The 24998-nt window shown below is 38.3% G+C and overlaps 1 protein-coding gene and 1 long non-coding RNA gene across 3 annotated transcripts in view; one reads left to right on the top strand and one right to left on the bottom strand.

Moving 5' to 3' along the window:
• Nucleotides 1–18153, top strand: part of Kctd8 (potassium channel tetramerization domain containing 8) — a 237112-nt gene extending 218959 nt beyond the window's left edge. The window contains exon 2 of one of the 2 annotated variants that reach the window (XM_059275944.1): nt 16853–18153. In XM_059275944.1, coding sequence (XP_059131927.1) covers nt 16853–17313 — 461 coding nt within the window. In that variant the 3' untranslated portion in view covers nt 17314–18153. The remainder of the gene's footprint in view (nt 1–16852) is intronic. The other variant, XM_059275945.1, reaches the window with a different exon arrangement.
• LOC131921232 (uncharacterized) overlaps nt 6928–24998 on the bottom strand; it is a 100773-nt gene continuing 82702 nt past the window's right edge. Inside the window, exons 2-3 of the long non-coding RNA XR_009381904.1 lie at nt 9265–9333; nt 6928–6980 (exon numbers count right to left, since the gene is read on the bottom strand). This is a non-coding gene — a long non-coding RNA (uncharacterized LOC131921232). The remainder of the gene's footprint in view (nt 6981–9264; nt 9334–24998) is intronic.

The following is a 24998-nucleotide window of genomic DNA, read 5'->3' as shown; positions in this document are numbered from 1 at the left end:
AACTCAAGATAAGCTCTGTGGCAGGACAAATCAATAACATGATGCCAGGTTACTTCAGAGTATAAGTGGAAAGCTGTGGACAATGCATGAGGCATGTCACTATGGTTACAACTTTTAACTTATGAGGTGAAATATGAACAAAATAAAATAGTCCTAAAACAAATAAAGATGAAACACATCTTTGCTCCAGAAGACAGGAATCTATGAAACACATCGTTTCCCTTAAAATACAAGAATGGATGGCATGTTGAGACTAGGCCAAAAATAGAAACAGTAATAGGATTATTAAAATCCACTCTGGCATAAGGAATAGGGGTACATGACCCTATTACTCAGGATGTAGAATAATTGTGGTGATATTGTGCATCCTAATAAACTTACCCGCGGTCAGAGAACAGAATAGCTAATAGACATAGAGGCCAGAAAATGGTGGCACACACACCTTTAATTCTAGCATTCTGGAGGCAGAGATCCATCTGGATCTCTGTGAGTTCAAAGCAACACTGGAAACAACCAGGCATGGTGACACACACCTTTAATCCCAGCATTTGAGATCTCATGTCTTGCTTGGGAAAGACACATGCCTTTAATCCCAGGAAGTGATGGCAAGAAGCAGAAAGTTATATAAGGTGTGAGGACCAAGAACTAGAAGCTGTTAAGCTTTTAGACTTTTAGCAGCAGCTCAGCTGAGATCCATTTGGATGAGGACACAGAGGCTTCCAGTTTGAGGAAACAAAATCAGCTGAGGAGTTGGTGAGGTGAGGTTAGCTGTGGTATGTTCTGTCTCTCTGATCTTTCAGCATTCACCCCAATACCTGGCTCCAGGTTTGTTTTTATTAATAAGACCTTTTAGGATTCATGCTACAAATAATGGTAAAGTACTTGTTCATATTCCCAAAATATTTACTCAGAGATGCATACTGATTACATTTTTATGCCCGACATACTCCACATTTCCCTAAAGTTTATAATTATTAACTGAAAATAACTTAAATTAACTTAAAAGGGTAGTGGCCTCAGGAGTAACTCTCTAATTATTTGTTATGCCCATTTTGTTGACTATAATTGCTGGCCTAAAGTCATCTTCTACTGAGGCCCACAATAAGCACTGCCAGAAACAATGTAACCCTAACTTATCTATTGCTTTCATTCCATCCATGACTGATATGTCCTCTGCTTCTGATGACGAGAGGCAGGAGAATAGACATAAAGTGAAGGAAAGGGATGGAAAGAGAGAGGAAATGATTGCAGCAGCATCTAAGCCCATACCGGCGGCCCTTCTCTCTGTTCCCCCCATGTCTCGAGCGGCTACCCCCCCACTGCGGTATCCACAGAGTGATTTGCCTGGATGTCTGCCTGCCGAGCCAGCTGCTCTGCATACCTCCCAGCCTGTTCCACCTATGGTGCCACACATGCCCACCATGGCATTTCCAGTTAATGTGGGCCCCAATGTGGCTAACCAGCCGTGGATACCTACTCCTCTTGCAGACCTGTCTTTGGTCCATAAGGCTGCTAATGAATCATGTCCTGACTCATCATATTTTGAGCAAGTCCTACGACAATGGGCAATGCATTTACAGACGTATTATGACTAGCACCATTTGATGAAGGCTGTGTTGGAGCCTACGGTCTTCATTAATTGGCTCAGGCTCATTTTAATATACAGCACAACTTCACTATTTCTCTTGAGATGCTCGTGGGCCGAGGACCATATGTTAATCATGTCACATAAGCCCAAATTGGACAACACACTTATTTACTTGCCTTGGGAGACACCATTGCTCTTGGTGCATTGAAGGGATCCCACTACCCTTCAATGGCAACCCCCTGCTCCCCTATTAACCCAGGGGCGAGGATATGCTTGCATTTTTCCCCAGAATACCACAACACCAATATGGGTACCCTCCAGAGATGTGTGTCTGGCAACAGACCAAGAGACTTTGGACAAAGAAAAAGCTTCAGAAGAGTAATGTATGATTTGCCCTGCTGCCGTGGCATTAGTAAAGGTCACGTTATCACTGGCATATGACCCTAGATATTAAGCAATTGCCTCCCTCCCCCCCAAGGTCGCTAGTGCATCACCAGAAGGACTTTTATTGATTGGCACAATAAAAATGACTGGTGTCCCATCCATGTCCTTGAGATTGAAAGTTTTGAATAATCCTTCTCTTTTTCAAATATCTTCTGCAACAGGTTCACCAACAGAAGGCGGCCACAAAGGTGACCCTACAGGTTTTATTGGCTCTCAGACACCTAGATCGGAGTCCTCCTAGAGAGATAATGCATGCATGGCTCACTGAGATACAGAAGGCTCCTGCCGAAAGCCCACCACTGAGACAGCTCTCCAGGATTGGTGCTCTTCCAGGGCTGGTAGTTAATGATGGATACAAGCTTGTTTGGCAAGCCAATCTAAGACAGGCACAGTCCATTATGCTGAGCTCTCCTGAGATGAGGTCAACAAGGCTAGGGCAATGCACACTAGCTCCCACTGAGCATGTCCTATAAAATAATAAAAAAGGGGTGGATATGTGAAATGACTCGTCCCTAAAGGGGTTGAGGGCCAGACGGCCCAAACAAGTAAAAAAAGATACTTTCTGAGAGCCAGCCTGGGTCTGCCTGATGGTCTTAGCAACAGCAGCTGAAACATGATCTGGAGATGACCTGGACCAATGAGAGACAGCCATGTCACACCAGCTGATGCATATTCATCAGACCCCCCCCCCCAGGGTGGGGTGAAGGGTATATAAGGCTTGCCTCTTTGTGAATAAACTAAGCTTGTTGTTTCAACATTCTCCCAGAGTCTGTGTGGTTTGACTCTGCACCTACTTGGCCCCTGCCCCCAAAGGGAACAACAGCAAGGACCCTGCTACAACTTTTAAAGTCTCAATTCATGCATTAAATATTACAGGTTAGCGTTTTCTGCTGATGTGTATGACAAACACATCACTTATCTTTTTTTCCAGTTAAAATAGTTGGACACATTCACAAAATATATTTTCTCATATGCTTTGCACACACACATACACAGGGAAGGAGAGAAGGAGAGAGAGAGAGAGAGAGAGAGAGAGAGAGAGCGCCCACATACATTTAAACTTTCAGCACCACACAGACACTCCATGACTGACATATATTGTCAGCTAGATTTATATTTTATATGGTCTATAGTTACTCATTAAATAGGTGGACCTTTCCTAAGCAATTAGTGATCTACTCACCCCAACATTCTAACATTATAGGGGCTCCTGTTTAGATTTTCTTCTCCCTGGCTGTATATGAGCTGAGTCAGATGCAATAATATCTGAGAGCTTTTTTGTACAGAGCTGTAAAGATCTTCTCTTTCCTTCCCCTCATGAGCAGTTTAATACATCCCATAAACTTCCTGGTGTTGAGCAACCATAATTACTTGCTTTCTAACCTGTGCCCGTGTAGTAGATCATAGGGCTAGCTAAGTAAGGTATTATGAATGGCTCAGTCTAGATAATAAATCCACTGTTGTAGCCTGGTGTTTGACTCTTTTAAATACAGATATACATGGAGCACCAACTATATTCACATGCACACACACACACACACACACACACACACACACACACACACTGCCAGTGAAGAGCTTACTTACTTCATGCAGACAAGTATAAAGACAGAAACCAACCTTTTATTACATAGGTGGCTAATTGGAGATAGATTTATATGGCATGAAGTTCTTCCAGTTTGAACTGAACAATGGATGAAAGTAATATGAAGTGTTCTTTGATTTTAAGAGTAGACTGGGTTACAGAGTGTGCTGTCAACAGAGCGAAGAAATGGGGATTTTCTTTCTTTTTCAAAAGGTACTGAAGGTGTTTGAGAATCGGTACATTCTTAAAAACTGTTTCACTGTTGTGAAGTTGGAATCTTGGTGTTTGGATAATAAAAAATAGAGATACAGGTGAATGGATCTGTAGGAATAGAGTCTTTACAATAAATTCAGTGTGTTGATGATGATTATAGTTGTGAGAGAGACCAAGAGGAGAATGGGAGAATTACTTAAAAGCATACAGGATGTGGTCAGATAGCTCCATATTTGGAGGAAAACCTTATACAAGAGGAATTTAAATAATCCAGTTCCTAAGTACATGATTGTACACTTGAGATTATAATGTTTTTATTTAAAAAAGAAAATCATGGAAGAACTGGTTGAAAATGGAAAGAGTCTAAGGATAGAGAGATGGATGGGTGGTTTCAAACCATATGCTGTTATTGCAGAGGACCTGAGTTTGAGATCCAGCATGCAGGTCAGGCAGCTCACAACCACATGTAATTCTAGCTCCAGGGCATTTGAGTCCCCCTTCTATCCTCCATGAACAATTAGTTGCCTCACACCTGCTCCAACATACATATTCACATAATTTTTTAAAATAAATAAAAAGAGAGGGAAAGAATGACAATACTATCCTTCAGCATATAGTTTTAGAAGTATAGGAGAAGGCAGAAAAATGGGTCAGAATGTCAAGGAATAGACAGGTGGTAGGGATATGTGGTGTCAGCTATAGAAGAAGGATTATAAAGTGATTTCTTATATTGTATGTTTTCACGTGCATTAAAATAGGTAGATGGATAGCTTTGTTTGTTTTGAGAAAGAGAAAGAAAATGTATTTTGTGATTATAGATGATATAAGGAAACTATTCAATATCATCCATATGGTTATTAATTTATATGAATTGGAGTACCCAGAATAGGTGTGGCAATCATTTAAAAATAATCAAAGGCCATTAGTGTAAGGAAGAGAACCATCAATGAATATTTCCCTGAAAGATGGAGATAATATTGATGAGAAGTAAATGTTGACTACTTTTAGGGGTTTTCAACTAACAAGGATATCCCCAAAAGGCAGTGGTATGCTGTATGATATTCTAAGCTTATCATTATGGGATGTGCTTACACAGAAACACAGATTCTTCAAAGACATTTCATTGTAACAGAGAAACCGAGGTCCTATAATCAGACCCAATATACCCTGCCATTAAGGGTTGACTCATACTCACACAATTATGATGATATAAGATCCTGGCACCTGACTAGACTGCATAAACTTGGGAACTTCCAAGAAACACAAATGTATTGTCCAGAAGCATTGGAGGTCTGAGGACTGCAATCACTGTTACACTTGAATCAGAGATTTACATGAGGTATCAAAAAGTCTCTTCTCCCTTCAGGAGCTTTAGGGAGTTCTCTGCTGGCTTCTCCCAGCCTATGCTTTCTGCTCTTCTTCTTTGTGTGCCAACAATGTCCCTCTTGCCTCCTACGGGAAAGAAATCTCTCATTAAATTAAGAGTTCGCACCAAACAATTCAATATATTTCTACCACTCCAAAGTTCTTAATCATGCCTGTAAAGATTTTTGTCACATAAAGTGACATTTATAGGTTCCTCTCTTTTATGAGGAAACTGTTTTGCTTTTGTTTTTTAGTTTGTTTGTTTTTCTATTTTGTATATATACAACATTCACTCCATATCTTCTAGTCATGATTTTTCCTTCCCCTCTCTTCCATCGGCCCCACCCCATTTCATGAGAATTTGCTTCACCTCTCATGACCTATATACATATATTATTTTCTGTACCTACGTAAATAGAGGACCTCCAAATGAGAAATTGCATGCTGTATTTAGCTTTCTGCTTCTGACTTACTTTGTCTAATCTGATAATCTCCAGTTATATCCATTTTTCTGAAAATGACATCATTTTATTCTTCATGACTGAATAAATATCCATTATGTTGATCAGGTGTTTCTTATATTTTATATTTTTTTATTTTTATATAAATTTTTATATAAATTTCTTATATTTTATATTTTTTATATTTTTATATAAAAAGATAGAAACATATACATTATTCTGTACACTTTCTTAAATTTGAAGACTAATATACACTAATCCATTAACCAGTCACTGTATAATACTATAAGAGTTATGAGTGTGACTTAGTGGTAGAGAACTTATCTATTATGTGTAAAGTCCTATGCTTTATCCTCAGTCCTGAAAGAAAAACAATGCCATTATTATCACCACTAAATAAAATTCTTCCTTGCACATATTCTCACTCTCTGTGTCTTGCTCTCCATTTCTTTCCCTATTGTGGCTACATTTAAGGCCAATCCAAAGGTCTACTCCACAGATACTCTGACAGAAAGTCACCCTTGCAAACTGATGTCACATTTTTCATCCTTCTGAAACAAGGTAGCAAATTGGCTTTTTAAAGACCTAACAAGCAGGTATCAGAACTTTTACCATGAGCACAGTTTCGCTATTTTCAAAGATAAGGCACTTTTTTTATTTTACCGAAAAGTGAAATTAAACTCTGCTATGCACATACATGCTTCTGTTTCCCATTCAGCCTCATGGCTCTGTGCCAAATTACTTCCATAAGAGACAAGCATTTATAAACCTCAAAGGAAAAAGAGGCAGCACTCACATTAAATGTAAGGCAGCTACCAGAAGTTGTATCTTATTGCCGATTACTGGAAGGACTTGAAAATATTTATTGCCAAATAAGCACTTGAGATCTACAATGATTCAGCAGATAAAAATCTGTAGCATGAATTGTTAGAAGGTCTTATTAATAAAAGCAAACCCAGAGCCAGGTATTGGGGTGAATGCTGGAAGATCAGAGAAGCAGAACGAGCCACAGTTTCCTCACCTCCCCAATTCCTCAGCTGATCCTGTTTCCTCAGACTGGAAGCCTCTGAGTCCTCATCCAAACGGATCTCGGCTGAACTGCTGCTCAAAAGCCTAAAAGCTTAACCAGGCTATAGTTCCTGGTTTTCATGCCTTATATACCTTTCTGTTTTCTACCCTCACTTCCTGGGATTAAAGGCTCACTTTCTGAGATTAAAGGTGTGTGTCACCGTGCCTGGCTGTTTCCAATGTGGCCTTGAACTCACAGAGATCCACCTGGCTCTGCTTCCCAAGTGCTGGGACTAAAGGTGTGCGCCACCACCACCTGGTGAAAAATAAAGTTTTGATCAGGCCTGAAACAGTTGTTCGGTATTGTATAAAAGACAAGTATAATTTATACTAGCATGGTTTTATGTTCATATAAATTTGTTATATATAACACACCATACGCACAACTTCCATTCTTATTTATAGAGGATCTTCTCCCCCACCCTTCCCCAACCATCTGAGATGCTGTTGATACAATGTCTCGTTAATCTTTGCCAAGAATCTTGTAGGTGTTATGATCCTAGTTTTATAGATGTGGAACAAACAAGCGTAGGCTTTTGTTCACGAATTTCAAAAACAGATAAATCACTCTACCGTTGTACCATGTGTCAGTTAAAAAGGAGGTCATTAGAAGGAGGTGACTAATATGACACATGAAAAATATACCAACATCTTTAATAAGGAATGACAGATTCAAATAGAGGAAACAGAAATATCCACCGAGTGGTTCCACAGTCTTGATTCAAAGATCCCAAAGGAAACTGGCAGCTCCGTGTCTGTCATCTGTTAGTTTGTTTTAGGCATCAGAATGGTAATAAAGCATAGAATCTTAGCTTCCATGGGTGCAGCATTAAGATAATTCTTAAATATAGAGCCCTGGTGAAGTTTCTCTAACAATTTTTCAGATGACAAGGCCTCTGGGTAGACAAATAGACTCAACACATTTTCTCCAGACACACACAGCTGCAAGTGTGACTACTATGGAAGCAGCACAGAATTCACGTGCCGTGCAGAGCAGAGCAAACAATTTCCTCATTGTGTATGGTCTTCAAGTTCTTATTTCTCTTAAATAAAGTGAAGGGTAAAGCAGGACTTTCCCCCCAAAGTGATGTGTTCATTAACTACATACTGTGATGATCTCTTCATGGACCACTGCCCGAGGTTGATTTTACTCAGTACCCTGGGGTTTTGTTCATTTCTGTCATCACTGGAGCCTGATTATACTTTTGTCTATATTTTTAATTTTGTATAATACAAAACAAAATAGAAAAAAGTCTTTAAAATGAACCTGTCTCATATGTGATTTTACAATATTTTGTAGCTATTACTTGGTTGTGCATTAGGAAATACAATAAGAATAATCTTTGACCCTAAGTAAATATAGTAATAAGGTGTGTGTGTGTGTGTGTGTGTGTGTGTGTGTGTGTGTACGTGTGTTGTACATGTATGTAGTGTGCGTAGTTTATGGGTGTAATGAGTGTGTGTGTGTGTGTGTGTGTGTGTGTGTGTATGAGTGCATGTGTTGTGTATGTGTGTAGTATGCGTAGTTTATGGGTGTAATGAGTGTGTGTGTGTGTGTGTGTGTGTGTGTGTGTAGTTCATGTTCAGTGTATGTATATGATGTGGATGTGGTGTATGTATGTTGAGACAAAACAAAGGATCAAATTCGAAACAGGAAAAGTATTATTTAAAGCAAAATAACTTTAGTACTTTGATATGGACTTAAGCAAACTACTTGTGGGTCACTAAGAGGGAAAAAAATGCACCCAATCATGAGAAGGTTTTAGTCTCAAAGCAGTATTTGGAGCCAGCTTTGAATATTTATTTTTTCTTATTTATTTATCTATTTATTTTTAAAAATCTCTCTACATAGCCCTGGCAGTCTTGGAACTCCTTATGTAGACCAGGCTTGTGTATGCCCCCATCACTGGGATGTTTTGAGTTTTTTCAAAGAAAGCAATAAGTTGGAGGAGTTGAGGGAGAGGAAACCATAATCTGAATATATTTTATGAAAACAATCTATTTTCAATAAAAAGTAGAAGAAAAGATTACTGTTAGAGACCTCCTTTAATATACACTCCACTGAGCAAATATATTTTCTTATCCTAATGCTACATTGCATTTTCTTATGCATTTTCTTAGTAGTTTTAGAGATAATACAAATCAATTTTCTAAACTACCTGAGTGAAACAAAGAAACATAATCAACAGCCCATGTGCTTCTAAAAGTGATAATTTTTTGAGGGAGACAGGTCACCAATGTGTGACTGTGAGACCCAGATTTTGTTGCGGGATGGTGGGGGCATTCTGATAACATGTTATTATTCAGATTGTAAAAGGTTCCAAAAAGCCCATATGAGAAAAAGTAGGTCCCCATACTGGCAATATTGGGTGGTTTTTGAATCTTTAAGGGATTTCATGGAGAAATATTAAATCATTGGAATGTTAAATTCATTGGAATTTGATGGTGTTGAGTACCCTATCTTTTGTTTGTCTTATATGTCCTGGATGCCATAAAGTGAATATCTTTGGTGCCAGGAAGTGAGATGCTCTACCACTTACCCTTTGCCATGAATATATGCCTTTTCCTGGGCTCAAAGCAATGGAGCCTTTTGATCATGATGCAAGCAGCTGAAATTGTGAACAAAAACAAATCTTTCATCCTCATAGTCATCTCAGGTAGTTTGTTACGAAGATGGAAACATGATTAACTTGCTACTTTACAGTCAGTAGAAAGATATTTAATAAAATACCAAGTGCTGAATATAAGCTGCCAGATGAATGGTGGGGTCAATTTAAGTACTACACAAATTGAGAGGCAAGAACATTTCATGACTTTCATTAAACAATCTCTCTGATCAAAGAACCATAGAAACACATACAAAAAAGCCACTGTTTCTGTCTTCAAGGAGTCTGGATTTTGGACTGAAAGACACAATATAAATAAATACAATAAAAAAATCAATCACTGGGTTAAATATAAGACTAAGCTAGTAAGGGACATGTTCATAGGAAAATACAAGAAGTAGCAATGTCCCTTTTAATCATGTGTTTCTTTTGCCTTCTTTCTTTCCTTCCTTCCTTCCTTTCTTCCTTCATAGCTTTCTTTCTTCCTTCCTTTCCTCCTTCCTTTCTTTAACTCTCTCTTTCTTTATTATTCAATATATTTTAATACAATTCCATCATTTCTTTCTTTTCCTTCCCTCCCTCTATTACCTCTTAATCTTTGTCTTCCTCTGAAATTGATGGTCACATTTCTTTTTACACACACACAAACAGGAATACACACACACACACACACACACACACACACACACAAATCCTACTAAGTCTATTTCTGTTGCATGTGTATACATGATTTTAGGGATGACTGTCTCATATTGAATAAGTAGTTAGGGGACTCACCTTTGTAATAGGCTAATTCTCTCTCTAGTAGAAGTCACTAGTTGCCTGCATTTCTTTGTATAGGGGTGGAACTCTGAGATTTTCACTTTCATGCTAGTACTTCTATTGGTTTTGTCCATGTTCAGGTCTCTTTAGGCAGCCATTTTTAGGATACACAGTCTCAGTGCAGACTTCTTGGTTCTGTGTTTCTTACAATCTTTCAGACCCTCTTTTGAAATATTCCTTGAGTTAGGTTCAGGAGTTATGTTGAATGTGTGTCCACAGAGGATGAGTTCCCTATGATCCATTGATCTCTGAATTATGTCCAGTTGTGGTACACTTTAATGAACTCAACTTGATGTAAAAAGAAGTTATTTTGATAAGGGGAAAGAGCAACACTTATCTGTGGGTATAAGGATAAGTTTCAGAATGTAGTTAAGAATTACAGTGGTCTAGTAAAGTGGTCATAATAGGTTCTCTTCTCCGACCCATGACCCCACTACATGTGTAGTTGGATGTTTCTAATACAAGGTATGATTTTATTCCTGTTGAGCACATCTTAATTCCAATAAGGCAGTGTTGCTGGGTTCTTAAAGCTCCCTTGGGGGAAGGTGAGAAGGTGCTACGTGAATGGCACAGACACCAGGAGTCAGGTAAATGGCAAAGAGCAGACTTGTTTATTCAGCAATGGGGAGAGCCTTATATACCCTCCTCCCAGCACTCAGGCTGTGTCCATATCCAGTGACTTTGCATGTTTGCCCCTCATTGGCTAGGTATCATCAGGACATCTAACAGTTCCTGTTGCTAGGCCCTTAGGCAATCTCCAGTTTGGCTCATCTCCTGCCCTTGTAGGCCTTATCTTCCTACATATCCCACCCTTTTCTATTTATTACATGGGCACTCAGTGAAAGCCAGAGTTCTTTGCTCAGGCCTTGTTGACCCTGCTTCAGGAAGGCTGCAACTGGACTGTGCCTGTATTAGGTTGGCCTGCCAAACAAGCTCTTACCTGGCTTTGACTACTGGCCCTCAAAGAGCATCCATTCCTGAAGTACTGCCGGGTGGGGATCTAGGAAGTAGCCTTTGAATTTCAGATAACCAGGCATGCATAACCTTCTGATGAGGACTGCAAGAAGGATGCCTAAGAGCCATTAACAACTGAAGAGTTACCTTAGTTGCTTCCTGATGCTGTCGAATATGTTACAGGAGATATTTAAAGAGAATAAGGACTAACAATACCACCCTGCCAATTAAGGCATATGTGAGCATCCAGGAGGGATCAAATAGTCTTTTTCTATTATGGCAACCTTTTTCAGCTGTGGGGAATCCACGGCTGATTGGTGGCCTTATGTCCCAGGTTGACCAGAAAGACTTCTGCCGGCCTTTGAGGCTACAGTAGCTGGGGGTGGGGGGCATACCTCAGCCTGAGGAAATTTCCACCTTCAGGAGCAGGTGGACATTGTGGCACTTCATTCCAGTGGTACCACAGGGAGGTGTAGCCTCCCCAGGTGGGAGTGGGACTGACAGGGAAGGTGCAAACATGGTGTCAACTATGGTGGTGCTCTCCTCAGCAGGTCTCCCAGGGCCTGAACTGTCTGGCTCCTCCTCATCAGATGCCATACAGAGATCAGACATGGAAGGGATGGAGGGATGGAGAGGCTGCCCATTTCGTAGAGGGAGACAGCAGGCAAGCAACAGTCAGAGAGAAAATGGCAGTCAACAGGGGTGGAAAATTGTGTTGGACCTTCATGTTTTGTGCTTAGTGGGGGAAATACATGGTGTTTTTAGGCCATAGCTGCATGCCCACACGGTGAGTCTGGATGAAGGAACATGTTTGGGGGCCAAGCCTTGGTTCCACTTCCTGGAGAGTCAGCCCTTATGTGGAGGCACCAGGTGAACCAAAACAGAAAAAAAAAATATGCCTTCCTAAATGGATGGACAGACAAACATGACAGACAACACAAAAGAAGGAAAGAAATGAGAGTCCCAAACCTTACCCGCTGAAGGGACTAAAACCACACAACATTGAGGGGCTTTCTCACCAAAACACACCATCTTGGAGGTGCTGTCCAGCACTGAGAGTAAGGGGAGGGAGACAACCAAAACTTGTTTGGGTGCCAGATGTTGCTGAGTCCTAACAGCTCTCTTGGGGAGGGAGCGAAAAGGCACAGTGTCAACAACATAGACACCCGGAGTCAGATAAAAGGCAAACAGCAGACTCATTTATTCAGCAATGGGAAGAGCCTTATATACCCTCCTCCCAGCACCCAGGCTGTGTCCCAATCCACTGACATTGTGTGATTGCCTTTCATTGGCTAAGCACAATCAGGACCTCTGATAGCACCTGTAGGAACCAGTGACATTGCTTGGTCACTTATTATTGGCTAGGCATGGTAAGGACCTCTTCAGGCAGATTCCAGATTGGCTCCTCTCTCAGCCTTGTAGGCCTTATCTTCCTACAAGACAGCTGTTGGTTACCTATGAGTTATCTATGAGTACCATTTTTGTTCTTTTAAGAATATCTTGGATCTCTGTGAGTTCAAGGCCAGCCTGGGCTACCAAGTGAGTTCCAGGTAAGGCGCAAAGCTACACAGAGAAACCCTGTCTCGAAAAACCAAAAAAAAAACAAAAGAATATCTTACCATGCTGGTCAGTGTTGTTGTTCAGAGGCATCACAATTGTATAGACCTATTGACTGCTTCCTATCGTTGACATCTTGCTTAATATTTTCTAAAACTATGAAAGCTAGATCACAGGAAGGAGGTTTCCAGGTCAGATCTGTCTCAGATTATCTGAGTTCTATAACCTAAGTGTACAATGTCTTCAACAGTAGGGACTTACTTACCTACTTACTTTGAGAGGCAACCAAGGGCAACATTGTTTTGCCGTATTGTTTTGCCAGTCACTTAGATTACTCTGACCAATCATTTGAAAAAGGATTGCTCATGCCTGTTTTTTTTTTTGGGGGGGGGTAGTCTATGGCCCTTGTGGGAGCATTGTCAGCTTGAATGTAAAGACTTTATTTAAATTATATATGACATATTAAATACTTATATAATTTAGGTAAATATAAAATAATATGACTCCTTGAGATTTTTATCAAGCAATCTTGATTTTTCTTTAATTCCTCTTCATCCATAAATGTGATAATTCCCATAAAGATATTAGAATATACAAAAATGACTTCATTTTTTTCTAATACCCATTACATTTTCTTCATTTAAATAGTCTTTACTCCTCTGTGAAGTTTCAATTCAGAGTAGGAATTTCAAAAATTAATTAAAAATGCTTCCTGTTCCTTAGTTCAATAAATCACATCATAATTTTTCACATCTGTACATGTGTTATTTAAGCTTCAGTTACATATATACTTATCTACCTGACAAGTTAGGAATAACTGATACCAGGATGATTGCCAGGGATCAGGTGAACTTTTCCGTCTCCTCTAAGTAATTATTTTCCACACATATAGATATTCAACAAAGTTTTGTGGAATCACAAGCCTTTGTTTTTTTCCTCTTTGACTCAACTGTTTAACACTTAAAATACTTAAGATGAGTTGCTCGTTCTTTTTAAGAACCACATTACCATTCACACAGAGTTGAGTTTAGCACCTTTAAAAGGTAATTTCCCTTCTGGGAATTACATCTGCTGCAGAAAAATTTTACATACCCAGTCTTTTTGGTCATTGCTATGCATGTAAAGAGATTAAAGTACAATTTGTAAGGCATGCAGTTGTACACAGACTTCATTTAGAAGCACTTCTGCATTAAACTAACTGTACTATGGTTTTATGACTGAGTATATCTGTAGCCGAAGTTTTCTTGTGTCCCAGCCAGCTGGCAGTTGGGACAAATCTCTCCTACTTGTGTCCCCCAAGTAAACACATAGAAGCTTATATTAATTAAAACTATTTGGTCATTACCTCGGGCTTTCCACTGACTAGCTCTTACATTTAAACTCAGCCCATTTCTGTTAATCTATATGTTGCCATGTTTTCCATGGCTTTACCTGTGTGTCATTACATGCTGCTCCCAGGATGGCAGGCTGGTGTCTCCTCACTCAGCCTTCCTCTTCACAGAATTCTCCTCATCTGCTTGCTCCACCTATACTTCCTGCCTGGCTACTGGCCCTTTAGCATTTTATTAAACCAGTGTACAAGAGCATTATCCCACAGCATGTATCCACATCACTTCAAAGAGCTTACATGGCCTATTGACAGATACAAGAATTGACAGTGAATTTCTGTACCACTTCCCAAATGGCTTTATCACTTTCTTCCTCCTTATTGCAATATAAGAAAGACCAATAAAATCCATCAAAAGCTTTATTCCGTTGAATTGAACAAATTTGGGGCTATGGTGATATCCTCTAGTCTACTTTACTTGATGTAATAATTTGTATTGTTATTTTTGTTACTGTTATTTTTGTGGTGCCAGTTGTCCAACACAGATTTTCTCTTCCTAAGCAAGCACATTGCCACTAAGTACATACCTAGTTCTACAGGTGCTTTGAATTAGCACTGTTGGAAAACATGATGGAGACTTTATTTTCTTAAACAAATTTCTTCTCAGACATAAAAGTTTAATACTTATGGTAGATGAATTTAGACTCTGAACTAATAATAGTTTACCTAAAATAGAATTTTAAAGGTTACAAATTTCTTACACATATATTACCCCCTCATTTACGTTTTATCCCAGCCCATATGAGCAGGTATGGCCATCTTAATTTCAACATGTAAACTAACAACTTGGAATCAGAGAAACTAAAATTAAACACTTACTAATCTGTGCATAGTTAATATATGCAGAGCCAGAATTAGAATAAAAGTGCCTCATTTACATGGTCAACAGCCCAGAGTTACATATTCTAAGCAAAAATAATTAACATTTGATCACACCAGAATCAATCAAAATACTCCATATGTATTGATTCCTCAAAAAAGGTTTTAGAAGTTTAAACATAAGGAAATTCAATCTTCCAGATTTAAAAATGTATCTAGAGAAGCCAAAGTTTGTGTACTGTTGAACTAGACTGTAAACCCAAAGTAAAACATATTATGCAACCTTAACATTCTCTTGCCTGGGTTTCAAGACTAAGAATATGTATAACAGAGCCATTATAAGTTGATTGTATTCTTCTGGGACTCAATTTCATTGAGATTATGGAAAGCTGTACTTGTAATTTGTTATTCTAGAAGTAGAAATTGAAATTGTTTTTCTCTTCTAGGGACTAATTTATATCCATGGTAAATATGTTCCTTCTTAGTCATTTTATCATTTTAACCTAGAGAATTTCATAATAGAAAAAAATTTAAGGGGTTGTATTGTTGATGTTTCATTTGGGGCTAGGCACCCACAGTCACTTGTTCTCTGCATTTTGGCCAGTGGTGTCTTTGTGTTATGACACCCATCTGTTGCTAAAAGAAACTTTTTTAATGCAGGGTGAAAGCTGCACTTATCTGTGGGTGAAAACATTAAGAATGCAGTTAAAATTATAATTTCCATGGTCATTATTTTAAATATTTCAACAGCTTATTTTCAAGACTGAGCATATTTTAGTTTTGTTGTTGTTGTTGCTTTCTTTTGTTTTTTGATTCTACTGTGGGATTAGGACCTCCCTTTAATATTTATTGAATGATGTTACATACCCTATGGAAAACTAACAGTTTTTGAAAATTGTCCTCCTATGTATTTTACCTCAAATAGCAAGGCCCTATATTTTGGAGGAGCACTCTTTTTTTTAACTATTTATGGTCTTCATAATATTAAGATTACAGCAGTTTCATAATTCTCCAAGGAAACAGGATGAAAAATTTTAGAATTATGTTTAAATCAGCCTCCCACTTGGGAGCACTAACAATGGGATTATATCTCTGGGCTGAGCTCACTGCATTGCAGAACTGAGCAACGGCACTTTCCTGGTTTACAGAGGAAAATAAGCATGCAAAGGACAGCATCTATGGCTCTGATTGTCCCAAAAGTGATCAGGGCTTCTAGAGATGCAGAAATAAGACTAGGGGAATGTTTGTGTGTGGCATCTTTTATTTTTAACTTCTAATGATTCTTTGTGGATTTCATATCATTTCAATCCTACTCATCTCCCCATCTCCTCAAATCTACCCTATGTCCTTGCAACCTCCCCCGAGTCAAAACCAAATTTAAAAGAAAAACAAGAAACCAACAAATAAAACAAAGAAACAAAACAAAAACAAAAGCAAAAACAAAAAAAAGAAGAAGAGTTTTGTTGTGGAAGCTGTAGTGTGGCCTGTTGAGTCACACAGCTTAACCACTTTTAGTCCATTCATGTTTACTTGCATGTGTTCATTGCCAAGAGTCATTGGTCTGGCTTCAGTCCTCTGGTTTCTGCTACACCACCAAAAATGGGCTCTCACTAGGGCTCCTCATGGATATCCTATTGACGTCCTGTGTCATGGAGATCCTGCTGTGTTGCATCTGTAGGTTTGTCCTCTTGATGTGCTCCAATAGGAGTCAGAAACCAAATGAGCAGAGAACTTCCTTTCAGCATGATGAGAGTCATGGTCTTTTATTGAAAGGTCATTAAGTATAGCTCTAAAAGATTTCTGGTGTCAGTAGTGAACTGGCTTGTAGCATGTTTGTACGTGAAAAGCTAAGTGTTGCTGCTGAACCTCTCAAAAGCAGGCTAGAACAACACTTTTTCTTCAGGTAGATGTTCTTGTCATAAATAGAAAACACACATGTACTAATTCAGTTTTTCTATCCTTCCCCTTACTTGTCTTCCTTAGGACCACCTCAGAAAATAGTATCACCCAAACAAGAACATGAAGACAGGAAACAGGACAAAGTCACAGACAAAGGAAGTGAGAGCGGGACTTCCTGCAACGAGCTCTCCACATCCAGCTGTGACAGCCACTCAGAGGCCAGCACACCACAGGACAACCCGCCCAATGCCCAACAGGCTGCAGCTCACCAGCCTAACACCTTAACCTTGGATCGACCCTCCAAAAAAGCACCAGTGCAATGGATGCCACCACCAGACAAGCGCAGAAACAGTGAACTCTTTCAGTCACTCATCAGCAAGTCCCGAGAAACAAATCTCTCCAAAAAGAAGGTCTGCGAGAAGCTAAGCGTGGAAGAGGAAATGAAAAAATGTATTCAGGATTTTAAAAAAATCCACATTCCAGATTGCTTTCCAGAGCGCAAACGCCAGTGGCAATCTGAACTGCTTCAAAAGTACGGGTTGTAGTAAGGATGATGTTCCTGGCTTGTTTTCATGGCATTCGATGTTTACTACAACGTCACCACCTGACTCTTGGTGGGTGTGATTCCTGCTGCTCTTTCTTTTTTGTGAACCGTGGATGTGGGACAGTATTTTTTTTTCATTACTTTTGTTGTTGTTTTTAGAAACGTAATTTTAAAAATGAAACCAACAAATGTGTGTCAAAATGGTGTATCTATCTGATTCAAGCCATTTTGTGATAATGAACGTATAATGTGCATGATCAAGAAACTTAAGAATCTTGATTTTTGAACTGTGGTCGACTGGACATGTTTGTCATTCTGTAACTCACTAAACAAAAGAAACTTCATATCACACCAACTCAGACAACAATGTGGATGAAGCAACATGAAGTAAAATTTTAGGTGAAGGTTTTAGAACCCAAATCTACAACTGTTTAAATGTTAATGCAATAAATAAGTATTATTTTTGCATGAACACGATGTTACAAATAAATCACAAGAAATAAGGAAGATCTGTTCGTTGCTATGAAAGAAAAAAAATTAAAAAAATAAAGCAAAAATTATATATAAATATATATAGTTTCAGGCAAAGCCTATCAATGTAAGCTGTCTAGGAGACTGAACTTCCTTTGTTCCAGATCTGTGGTTCTTTTGTGTAGGTGTATGGTGTTTCTGTATGTTAAGATGGTGTAAATATGCCTTATACTGTTATGTTATGGCATCAACATTCATCTATCAATGCTAATCATGATTATTTCTGTGAAATGAGTCTTTTTACATCAGGCTGTGAAAATTGGTACAATGATGATTTAAAAGATCCTATTATCATGTTAATCAAAATAATTGAGGGAAATGGCAAAGAGCTTTATGTATTTATTAAAAAAAGGAAAATGTGTTAGAATTCCTTAATTTCTACTGACTTTTCTTTAAAGATATTATTTTATTGTCCTTGAGTCTCACTTAAAACATTATATTGCAGAATGGTTGTTAAAAGTGAATGCTGGAAAGATTAAGCCTAACTCAAATTGAAGTAGAGAGAGATCCAGATACTCGCGTGGTGTGTTGCTTAATAAACCCCCAGTCAACAAGAGAAGAAAGACCTCATTTGATAATACACTAAAAGTTTATTTTCACTGACAGCCAGATTGAAAAACCTCTCCACAATAAATTGGGAAGTTATCTCTTATAAAGCAAGAGACAAAAATGTCAACAGTGTGCTGAAAGGTCACTCTTGATGAAAAGTGTTTTCTTCCTGGGTATGTGGGGACAGGCATTTCCTGATCAAAAGCCACCCAATTATGCTTCCAACTCTTCAGAGAGATAAATACAAAATACCATGGAGTCTAGCTAAAGAAAATGGGTCATGAGAGGGAAAATTATCCCCAAGAATGAATTCGAGTTTCTTTGCAGTGACTTAGAAAGGGGGTGGGTGGCACTTGCAGTGTCCTCTCTTCCAGTATATGAAGGATGTGAGCATCATTCCTTGAAAGTTTAAAAAAAAATCTACATTCATTTCAAGATTTTTTTTTATTTTTCATAGCATCATTATATAAAGTGCCATCTACACAGAACAATAAAAGTCAACTAAGACATACGATTAACCTTCAATTAGCTGTCCGGCATTGGGAAAGCATCTTCTCTCGATTTCTGCATATGTTTTTGAGAAGCTGGCAGTCCCATTGTGGTTTGATATAAATGGAAAACACCAGTCAGTTGATAGAAACTAACAGGCTGCCCAGCTTCCAATTCCACATCTACCACTCACGTTTTATGTATCTGATGGATAATGAAAGGGCTATGATACCATAAGGAAGATTTCAGAGGTTTGAGGAGATGGCTCAGCAGATAAAGAACTAACTGTTCTGTAAGTGTGATGACCAGAGTTCAGGTCTCTAGCACCAACGATAGATCAAGCTAGCTGGTTAGACAAGCTGAATCCAAAAAGTCTTGTCACAAGTGAGAGGCCCCATCACCATATAAAGTAGAAATGATGAGGGAGATATCTGATATCAACCTTTGACTTCCATATGCACCTGCACCTGTACATACATGTGCCAATTCACATATATACACATGCACAGACCCAGATCCCCCACACACACACACCATGAGAAGATTTCTAAGATACAATTTACATAAATGCATAGCTATTCATCACTGATCTGGAAAGAAAACAATAAAAATGGTGAATATATAGAATTAAATAACCACGACTATCAGTGAGTTTAGAATACAGAGAGACAAGCAACCTAGTAAGAACTATAACCTCTAAGGAGTCACACACACACACTTCCAAAGACAGAACCTAAGCAAAGAAGGAAGGGGAGATTACTCTAGATCCCCATTTCCTTCCACATTCCAATTTTCTTCCAATATTTTCCGTATTCCAATCTAAGTACAAGCCAGCTGGCAAAGAAACCAAGACATAATGTCCAGAGTGATCACCTATAAGACAAAGCCCAGAAACAAATGGTAAGTACTATGCCTGAAAACTATCTTGCACCCTCCATGTGTTTCCTAATGAACCAGATCAAGTAGAGTTATAATTGAAAGAATTCAGTAAGAGTATGATTTCTAATCCACTTAACCTCTGCCTCCTTAAAGAGTGGAGCACATAAGTCTATATTCCTTCTTGTCAATAAAAGTTCTGAACCATGAGAGGAAAATTACTACATCTTAATTGTTTTCGTTTTTGTGTACGTAACCATATGGGACACACTTGATTGACACATCAGCAATACATTCACAGGTATCATTTACCAGTTCTTTTCCTTAGGAAGAGGCTTAGAGTCTGACTCTTCTAAACTGCTTTTCTGTCAGTAGAGGCTAGAACTTGCCTGACCTAAAGTAGGCTTACAAGGAACCAATGGAAGTAGGTACATCAAGGACTCTTTGAAAGAAAAAAATGACAAAGTAGTAGAGATATGATAGACTGAAATTGGTCTATAATGCTTCATTTCCTAATGATCAGAATGTGAAATTGATAAACACACACACACACACACACACACACACACACACACACACACACACACACAAATTGCAGAACCTAGAAGCAGCTATTGAAGTTCATTTTTTTTTCTCCTCATAGTTTTCTTCTGTTGAATATGTGGTAGACATATTACTTGTGGCCTTTAGCGAAGCAGAGCACCCAAAGAGTAAAGAAACAAAGTCATTAGTGAGGATTATTGTTCTAGACGAGAGCTTAGACCAGATTTTCAGTTTAGTTTAGATAAGATTTATCTTTCCTCTCTAAGTGTAAAAGTCTACAAGAAGGCGTTCTAGGAATAACAAGAACACAGGAAGTACCATGGAGGTCATTTCACAGTTTTCATTTTATCTCATCTTCTGAGACTGGGTACCAAAGAAGCTGGCAACACGGAATCTACATGATTTACAGAGAACAGAAGCCCCTCTGACACCAATAGAGGAATGTAAAACATAAAACATAATAACTGCACTTGGGCAGGTGCCATGCCTCTGTGTGTGTGTGTGTGTGTGTGTGTGTGTGTGTGTGTGTGTGTGTGTGTGTATGTGTGTGTGTGTGTATGCACACATGTACATGCCTATGCATATGTGCTACTCAAGTCAGCAACTCAAACAACAATATTTGAAATTAAACTTTTAATATAATAGGTGCATGGATATACTAATAGAAATTTATAAACTTGATACGTATATGCTTAGGAATGCTAAAATGTTTTTATGTTAAATGGAAACTAATCAATTCAAAAATGAATGAAACAAATTAGAGCTTACATCAACAAAATGTTTTTTTTGTTTGTTTTTGCATAGAGTATTCCATGCTGTTTTAAACTGCAAAAGTATGGTGCTGGGAGCAGAATAGTTAATAGTTGATTCTATTGTCTTTTTAATCTTCTCTCTTTACTTTCTACAGTGTGGCAGATTGGTTCTATTCCATCTTTTTGTTATGCCCGGTGTTTTCATGCAGAAGCCAGATTAGAAAACTAGGAAGAGCTAATCCAAGAGACCATAAAATATATCAATCCCAAATGTAATGACAAGTTCAAGTTCAGACCCTCATCATGTTCACCTAAGCAACAATAACTACATTTAGTCTTATCTCTGCCAGATCATCTTTTCTTCTACTACATGTGTGGTATTTCAGTTTTCTCCTCTCCTCTCCTCTCCTCTCCTCTCCTCTCCTCTCCTCCCTTCTCTTTTCCTTCCTTCCTTCCTTCCTTCCTTTTCTTCCATCCTTTCTTCCTTTTCTTTCTTTTTCTACATTTTTTTAAATTGAAAGTATGCATTTTTTCATACAATATATACTATGCATCCTTTTCCCCTCCTTCGCTTTCCAGATCTTCCTCATCTCCCTGCCCATCCAACTTCATGCCTTCCTTTTCTCTCTCCTTAGACAATAAACAGGCAGGCTGGGTGGTGGTGGTGCAGGCCTTTAGTTCTAGCACTTGGGAAACAGAGGCAGGTATATCTCTGAGTTCTAGAACAACCTGATCTACAGAGTGAGTTCCAGGAGAGCCAGGGCTACACAGACAAACCATGTCTCAAAACACCAAATAAATGGTTGGGGATTTAGCCCAGTGGTAGAGCGCTTGCCTAGCAAGCACAAGGCCCTAGGTTTGATCCTCAGCTCTGGGGAAAAATAAATAAATAAAAAAGTAAATCAATATATAAAGAAAGAAGTAAGGAAAGAAAGAAAAGGCTCAAGAAACAGTCTCTCTCTCTCTCTCTCTCTCTCTCTCTCTCTCTCTCTCTCTCTCTCTCACACACACACACACACACACACACACACACACAATCACCATAAAAACACAAAATAGGAAATAACAACATTAAAGCAAACAACCGTTAGATAAATATATGCCAAAACAAAGAATTTTGAGACAAAAAAAAATCTCAAAAAATAAAAAATACCATTGTGGTGACCATCTGATGGGATATGGGGCCTACCCTTAACTGTGGTTTATATTATATATCAAGTAAGACTTCAATGGAGAAAGGTAATTTTCCTTGAGCAGTTGTTAATTAGAGATAACTTCTTTGGTAGGGTGGGACTTTGGGTCCACTTCCTCTCTCAGTGCTGGGACCCCATCTGGCTTAGACCTGTGAAGTCCCTGTACATGCTGCCACTATCTCTATGAATTCATGTATTCATCAGTCCTGATGTGTCCGGAAGACATGGTTTCTTTGGCATTATCTATCTTCTATGGCTCTTACAATCTTTCTGCATCCTCTTTCACATAGTTCCCTGTGCCCTGAGAGGAGGGGTTTCATAAAGGCATCCCAGTTAGGAAAGATTAGGTATTCCAAAGTCTTTCACTCTCTGTACAGTGTCCAGTTGAGAATCTCTTTATTTGTTCCCATCTACTGCAGGAGGAAGCTTCTCTAAGGATGGCTGAGTATAACACTGACGATGTCTTCCTATATATAGCTTTTTAAATCTTTTCTCTTGATGAAAATCTTCATTTTACTCTCTATTGAGGAAAACAATTACAGATTCTTTTACCCAAAAATTTCCTCCCTTTTCTCTCTTCTTTGTCTGTTCTTAGTGCTATGGATCCATGTGTCCACCAGAAGGACACAAACAAAAACATTCAAATAATTCTTAACATCTTTCCAGCTCTTTCTAAATACTTGAAAGTCCCAAGTGAAATTTAATACTTCTTCTTTGTGTCACTGATGTAAAGTTTATTCTGAATAGGAAAATATTTATTATCAGGTTTTCGCATTCTTCCTCTACTTCCCCATAAATAGCAAGGAGAAAGATTCGTAGGTAAACTTCTTAGCAATGCTAGGAAACAGGATAGGAAGATAAAGAGAACTGAGAAATCAAACATATGCCTTTTCTAATAACTCTCAGTTTTGTTTTGTTTTTTACTGATGTATCTTCAAGTTACAACATGTAATAAGAGCAGTGCACCATTATTTTCTTTACTCTTAAAGGACTGAATCACAATTACTCTTAAAGCCTGTGTGAGAAATGGGAATTAGAAAATTAACCCAATCTCCAGATCATACCAGTTGCTTTCAGCCTGATGGAGACAGATATGCTTTAATCTGCTCATATAAGAAGTAACAGGAGGCAACTGCATGTTAATTGACCAACTTTTTTTTAAATATTATCTTTCCATTCCTTGCCTTAAAGGAACAATAACTTTGAAAAGCAAAATCTGCTATTCAGTATTGTTTCTGTTTTCTTAACAATTTTCCTTTCTATAAAGCACATCTCTTACACTTGACTTCTTAGAACACATGTTATGATGTATGAAATAAAAGGCTACCTGGTTCTAGAATTGTTCTTTAACAGACAATCAGAACAATGTCTGGCACTGTTCAATTTGTTTCAAACTAATTATGGAAAGATCCCCTTTCTATGATAGTAGTTTTTTATTTTGACTTCCCCACACTATGTCTAAAAACATTGTTATATGATACCAGGATTTTGTTCTACAGTTACATGACCTTTGCTACTTTTGAATTCATTTTAAGAATAATTTTGGTTCAGGCAGTGGTGGTGCACGCCTTTAATCCCAGCACTCGGGAGGCAGAGGCAGGCGGATCTCTGTGAGTTCGAGGCCAGCCTGGGCTACCAAGTGAGTTCCAGGAAAGGCACAAAGCTACACAGAGAAACCCTGTCTCGAAAAATAAAACAAAACAAAAAAGAATAATTTTGGGGCCCGGCAAGATGGTTCAGCAGGGGAAAGCATCTGCTGTCAAGCCTGACAAGCTGGGACTCACATAATGGAAGAAGACAGTTGTCCTCTGAGTCCCACATGCATGCTATGGCACATACATACACCCTCCACACAAGCATGAACAAATGTAATAGTGAAAAATATTATTTAATATCAATGACTTGATAAGACTTGGGAATCATCAAATAGTCAATACTTAAATTAACTGAAAAAAGAGTAATAGTTCAAAGGGTGAAAGACAAGTAATAATGAAGGAAGATTAAACAAGGTAGCATGAGCTTATAAAGTGAAATTTCAGGGGAAATGAATTATCACAAACTTCCAACTTGTTTTGCACTAGGATGTGAATTTTTCATATGAGCTTCATCTTGGACTTCTGAGTTACAACCAGCCATTAACTATTCATCACCTTTCTGCTTCAGAAAACTAAAGCACATGTGTTCCTCTTAATTATGCCTGCCTTCTGTATTCTAGTAAATTTTATTTGCTATACAAACTTTTATGAAAATATGCAATCTTAGAGAGAACTCAGAAACTTAGCCAAGGTTCACAGAGTTCTTCTCTGTGCCAAATAAAAATGTAAAACCAAACACACAAGTCAATGTTGACATTTAAATACTTATTTATGTAAATAGTCAGCCTCCAAGATTCTAACCTATCGGTACCAATGTAGTAAAAAATTGTACTAAAGAATTTTAGGGAGTGCTACTGTATCCAAAGTAGCATATTTCTGAATGTTTGTTTGATGGCATCAATTGTTATTTTGGGTATGCAAGAACTGGTATTCAAAGTAGATTATATTTTTTGTAGTTCAAATATTTTATCAGCTTTGTTGTTATTGAGATGTAATTCACTGTTTTGAAGTACAGAATTACATGAATTAATGTTCATTAGTAGATTTTTCATCATAGTAATATCTAGAACCTTTTCATTATCCTCTAAAGGAAGTCCTATTTGGCAGTCATTCATTAGTCTGTACCCCTCACCATGTACATAATATCCAATGATCAAT

The sequence above is a fragment of the Peromyscus eremicus genome, chromosome 10 (genome assembly GCF_949786415.1).
Source record: "Peromyscus eremicus chromosome 10, PerEre_H2_v1, whole genome shotgun sequence".
NCBI lineage: Eukaryota > Metazoa > Chordata > Mammalia > Rodentia > Cricetidae > Peromyscus > Peromyscus eremicus.
The sequence above is the reverse complement of the archived record's forward strand: the minus strand, read 5'-3'. Positions and strand labels throughout refer to the sequence as shown.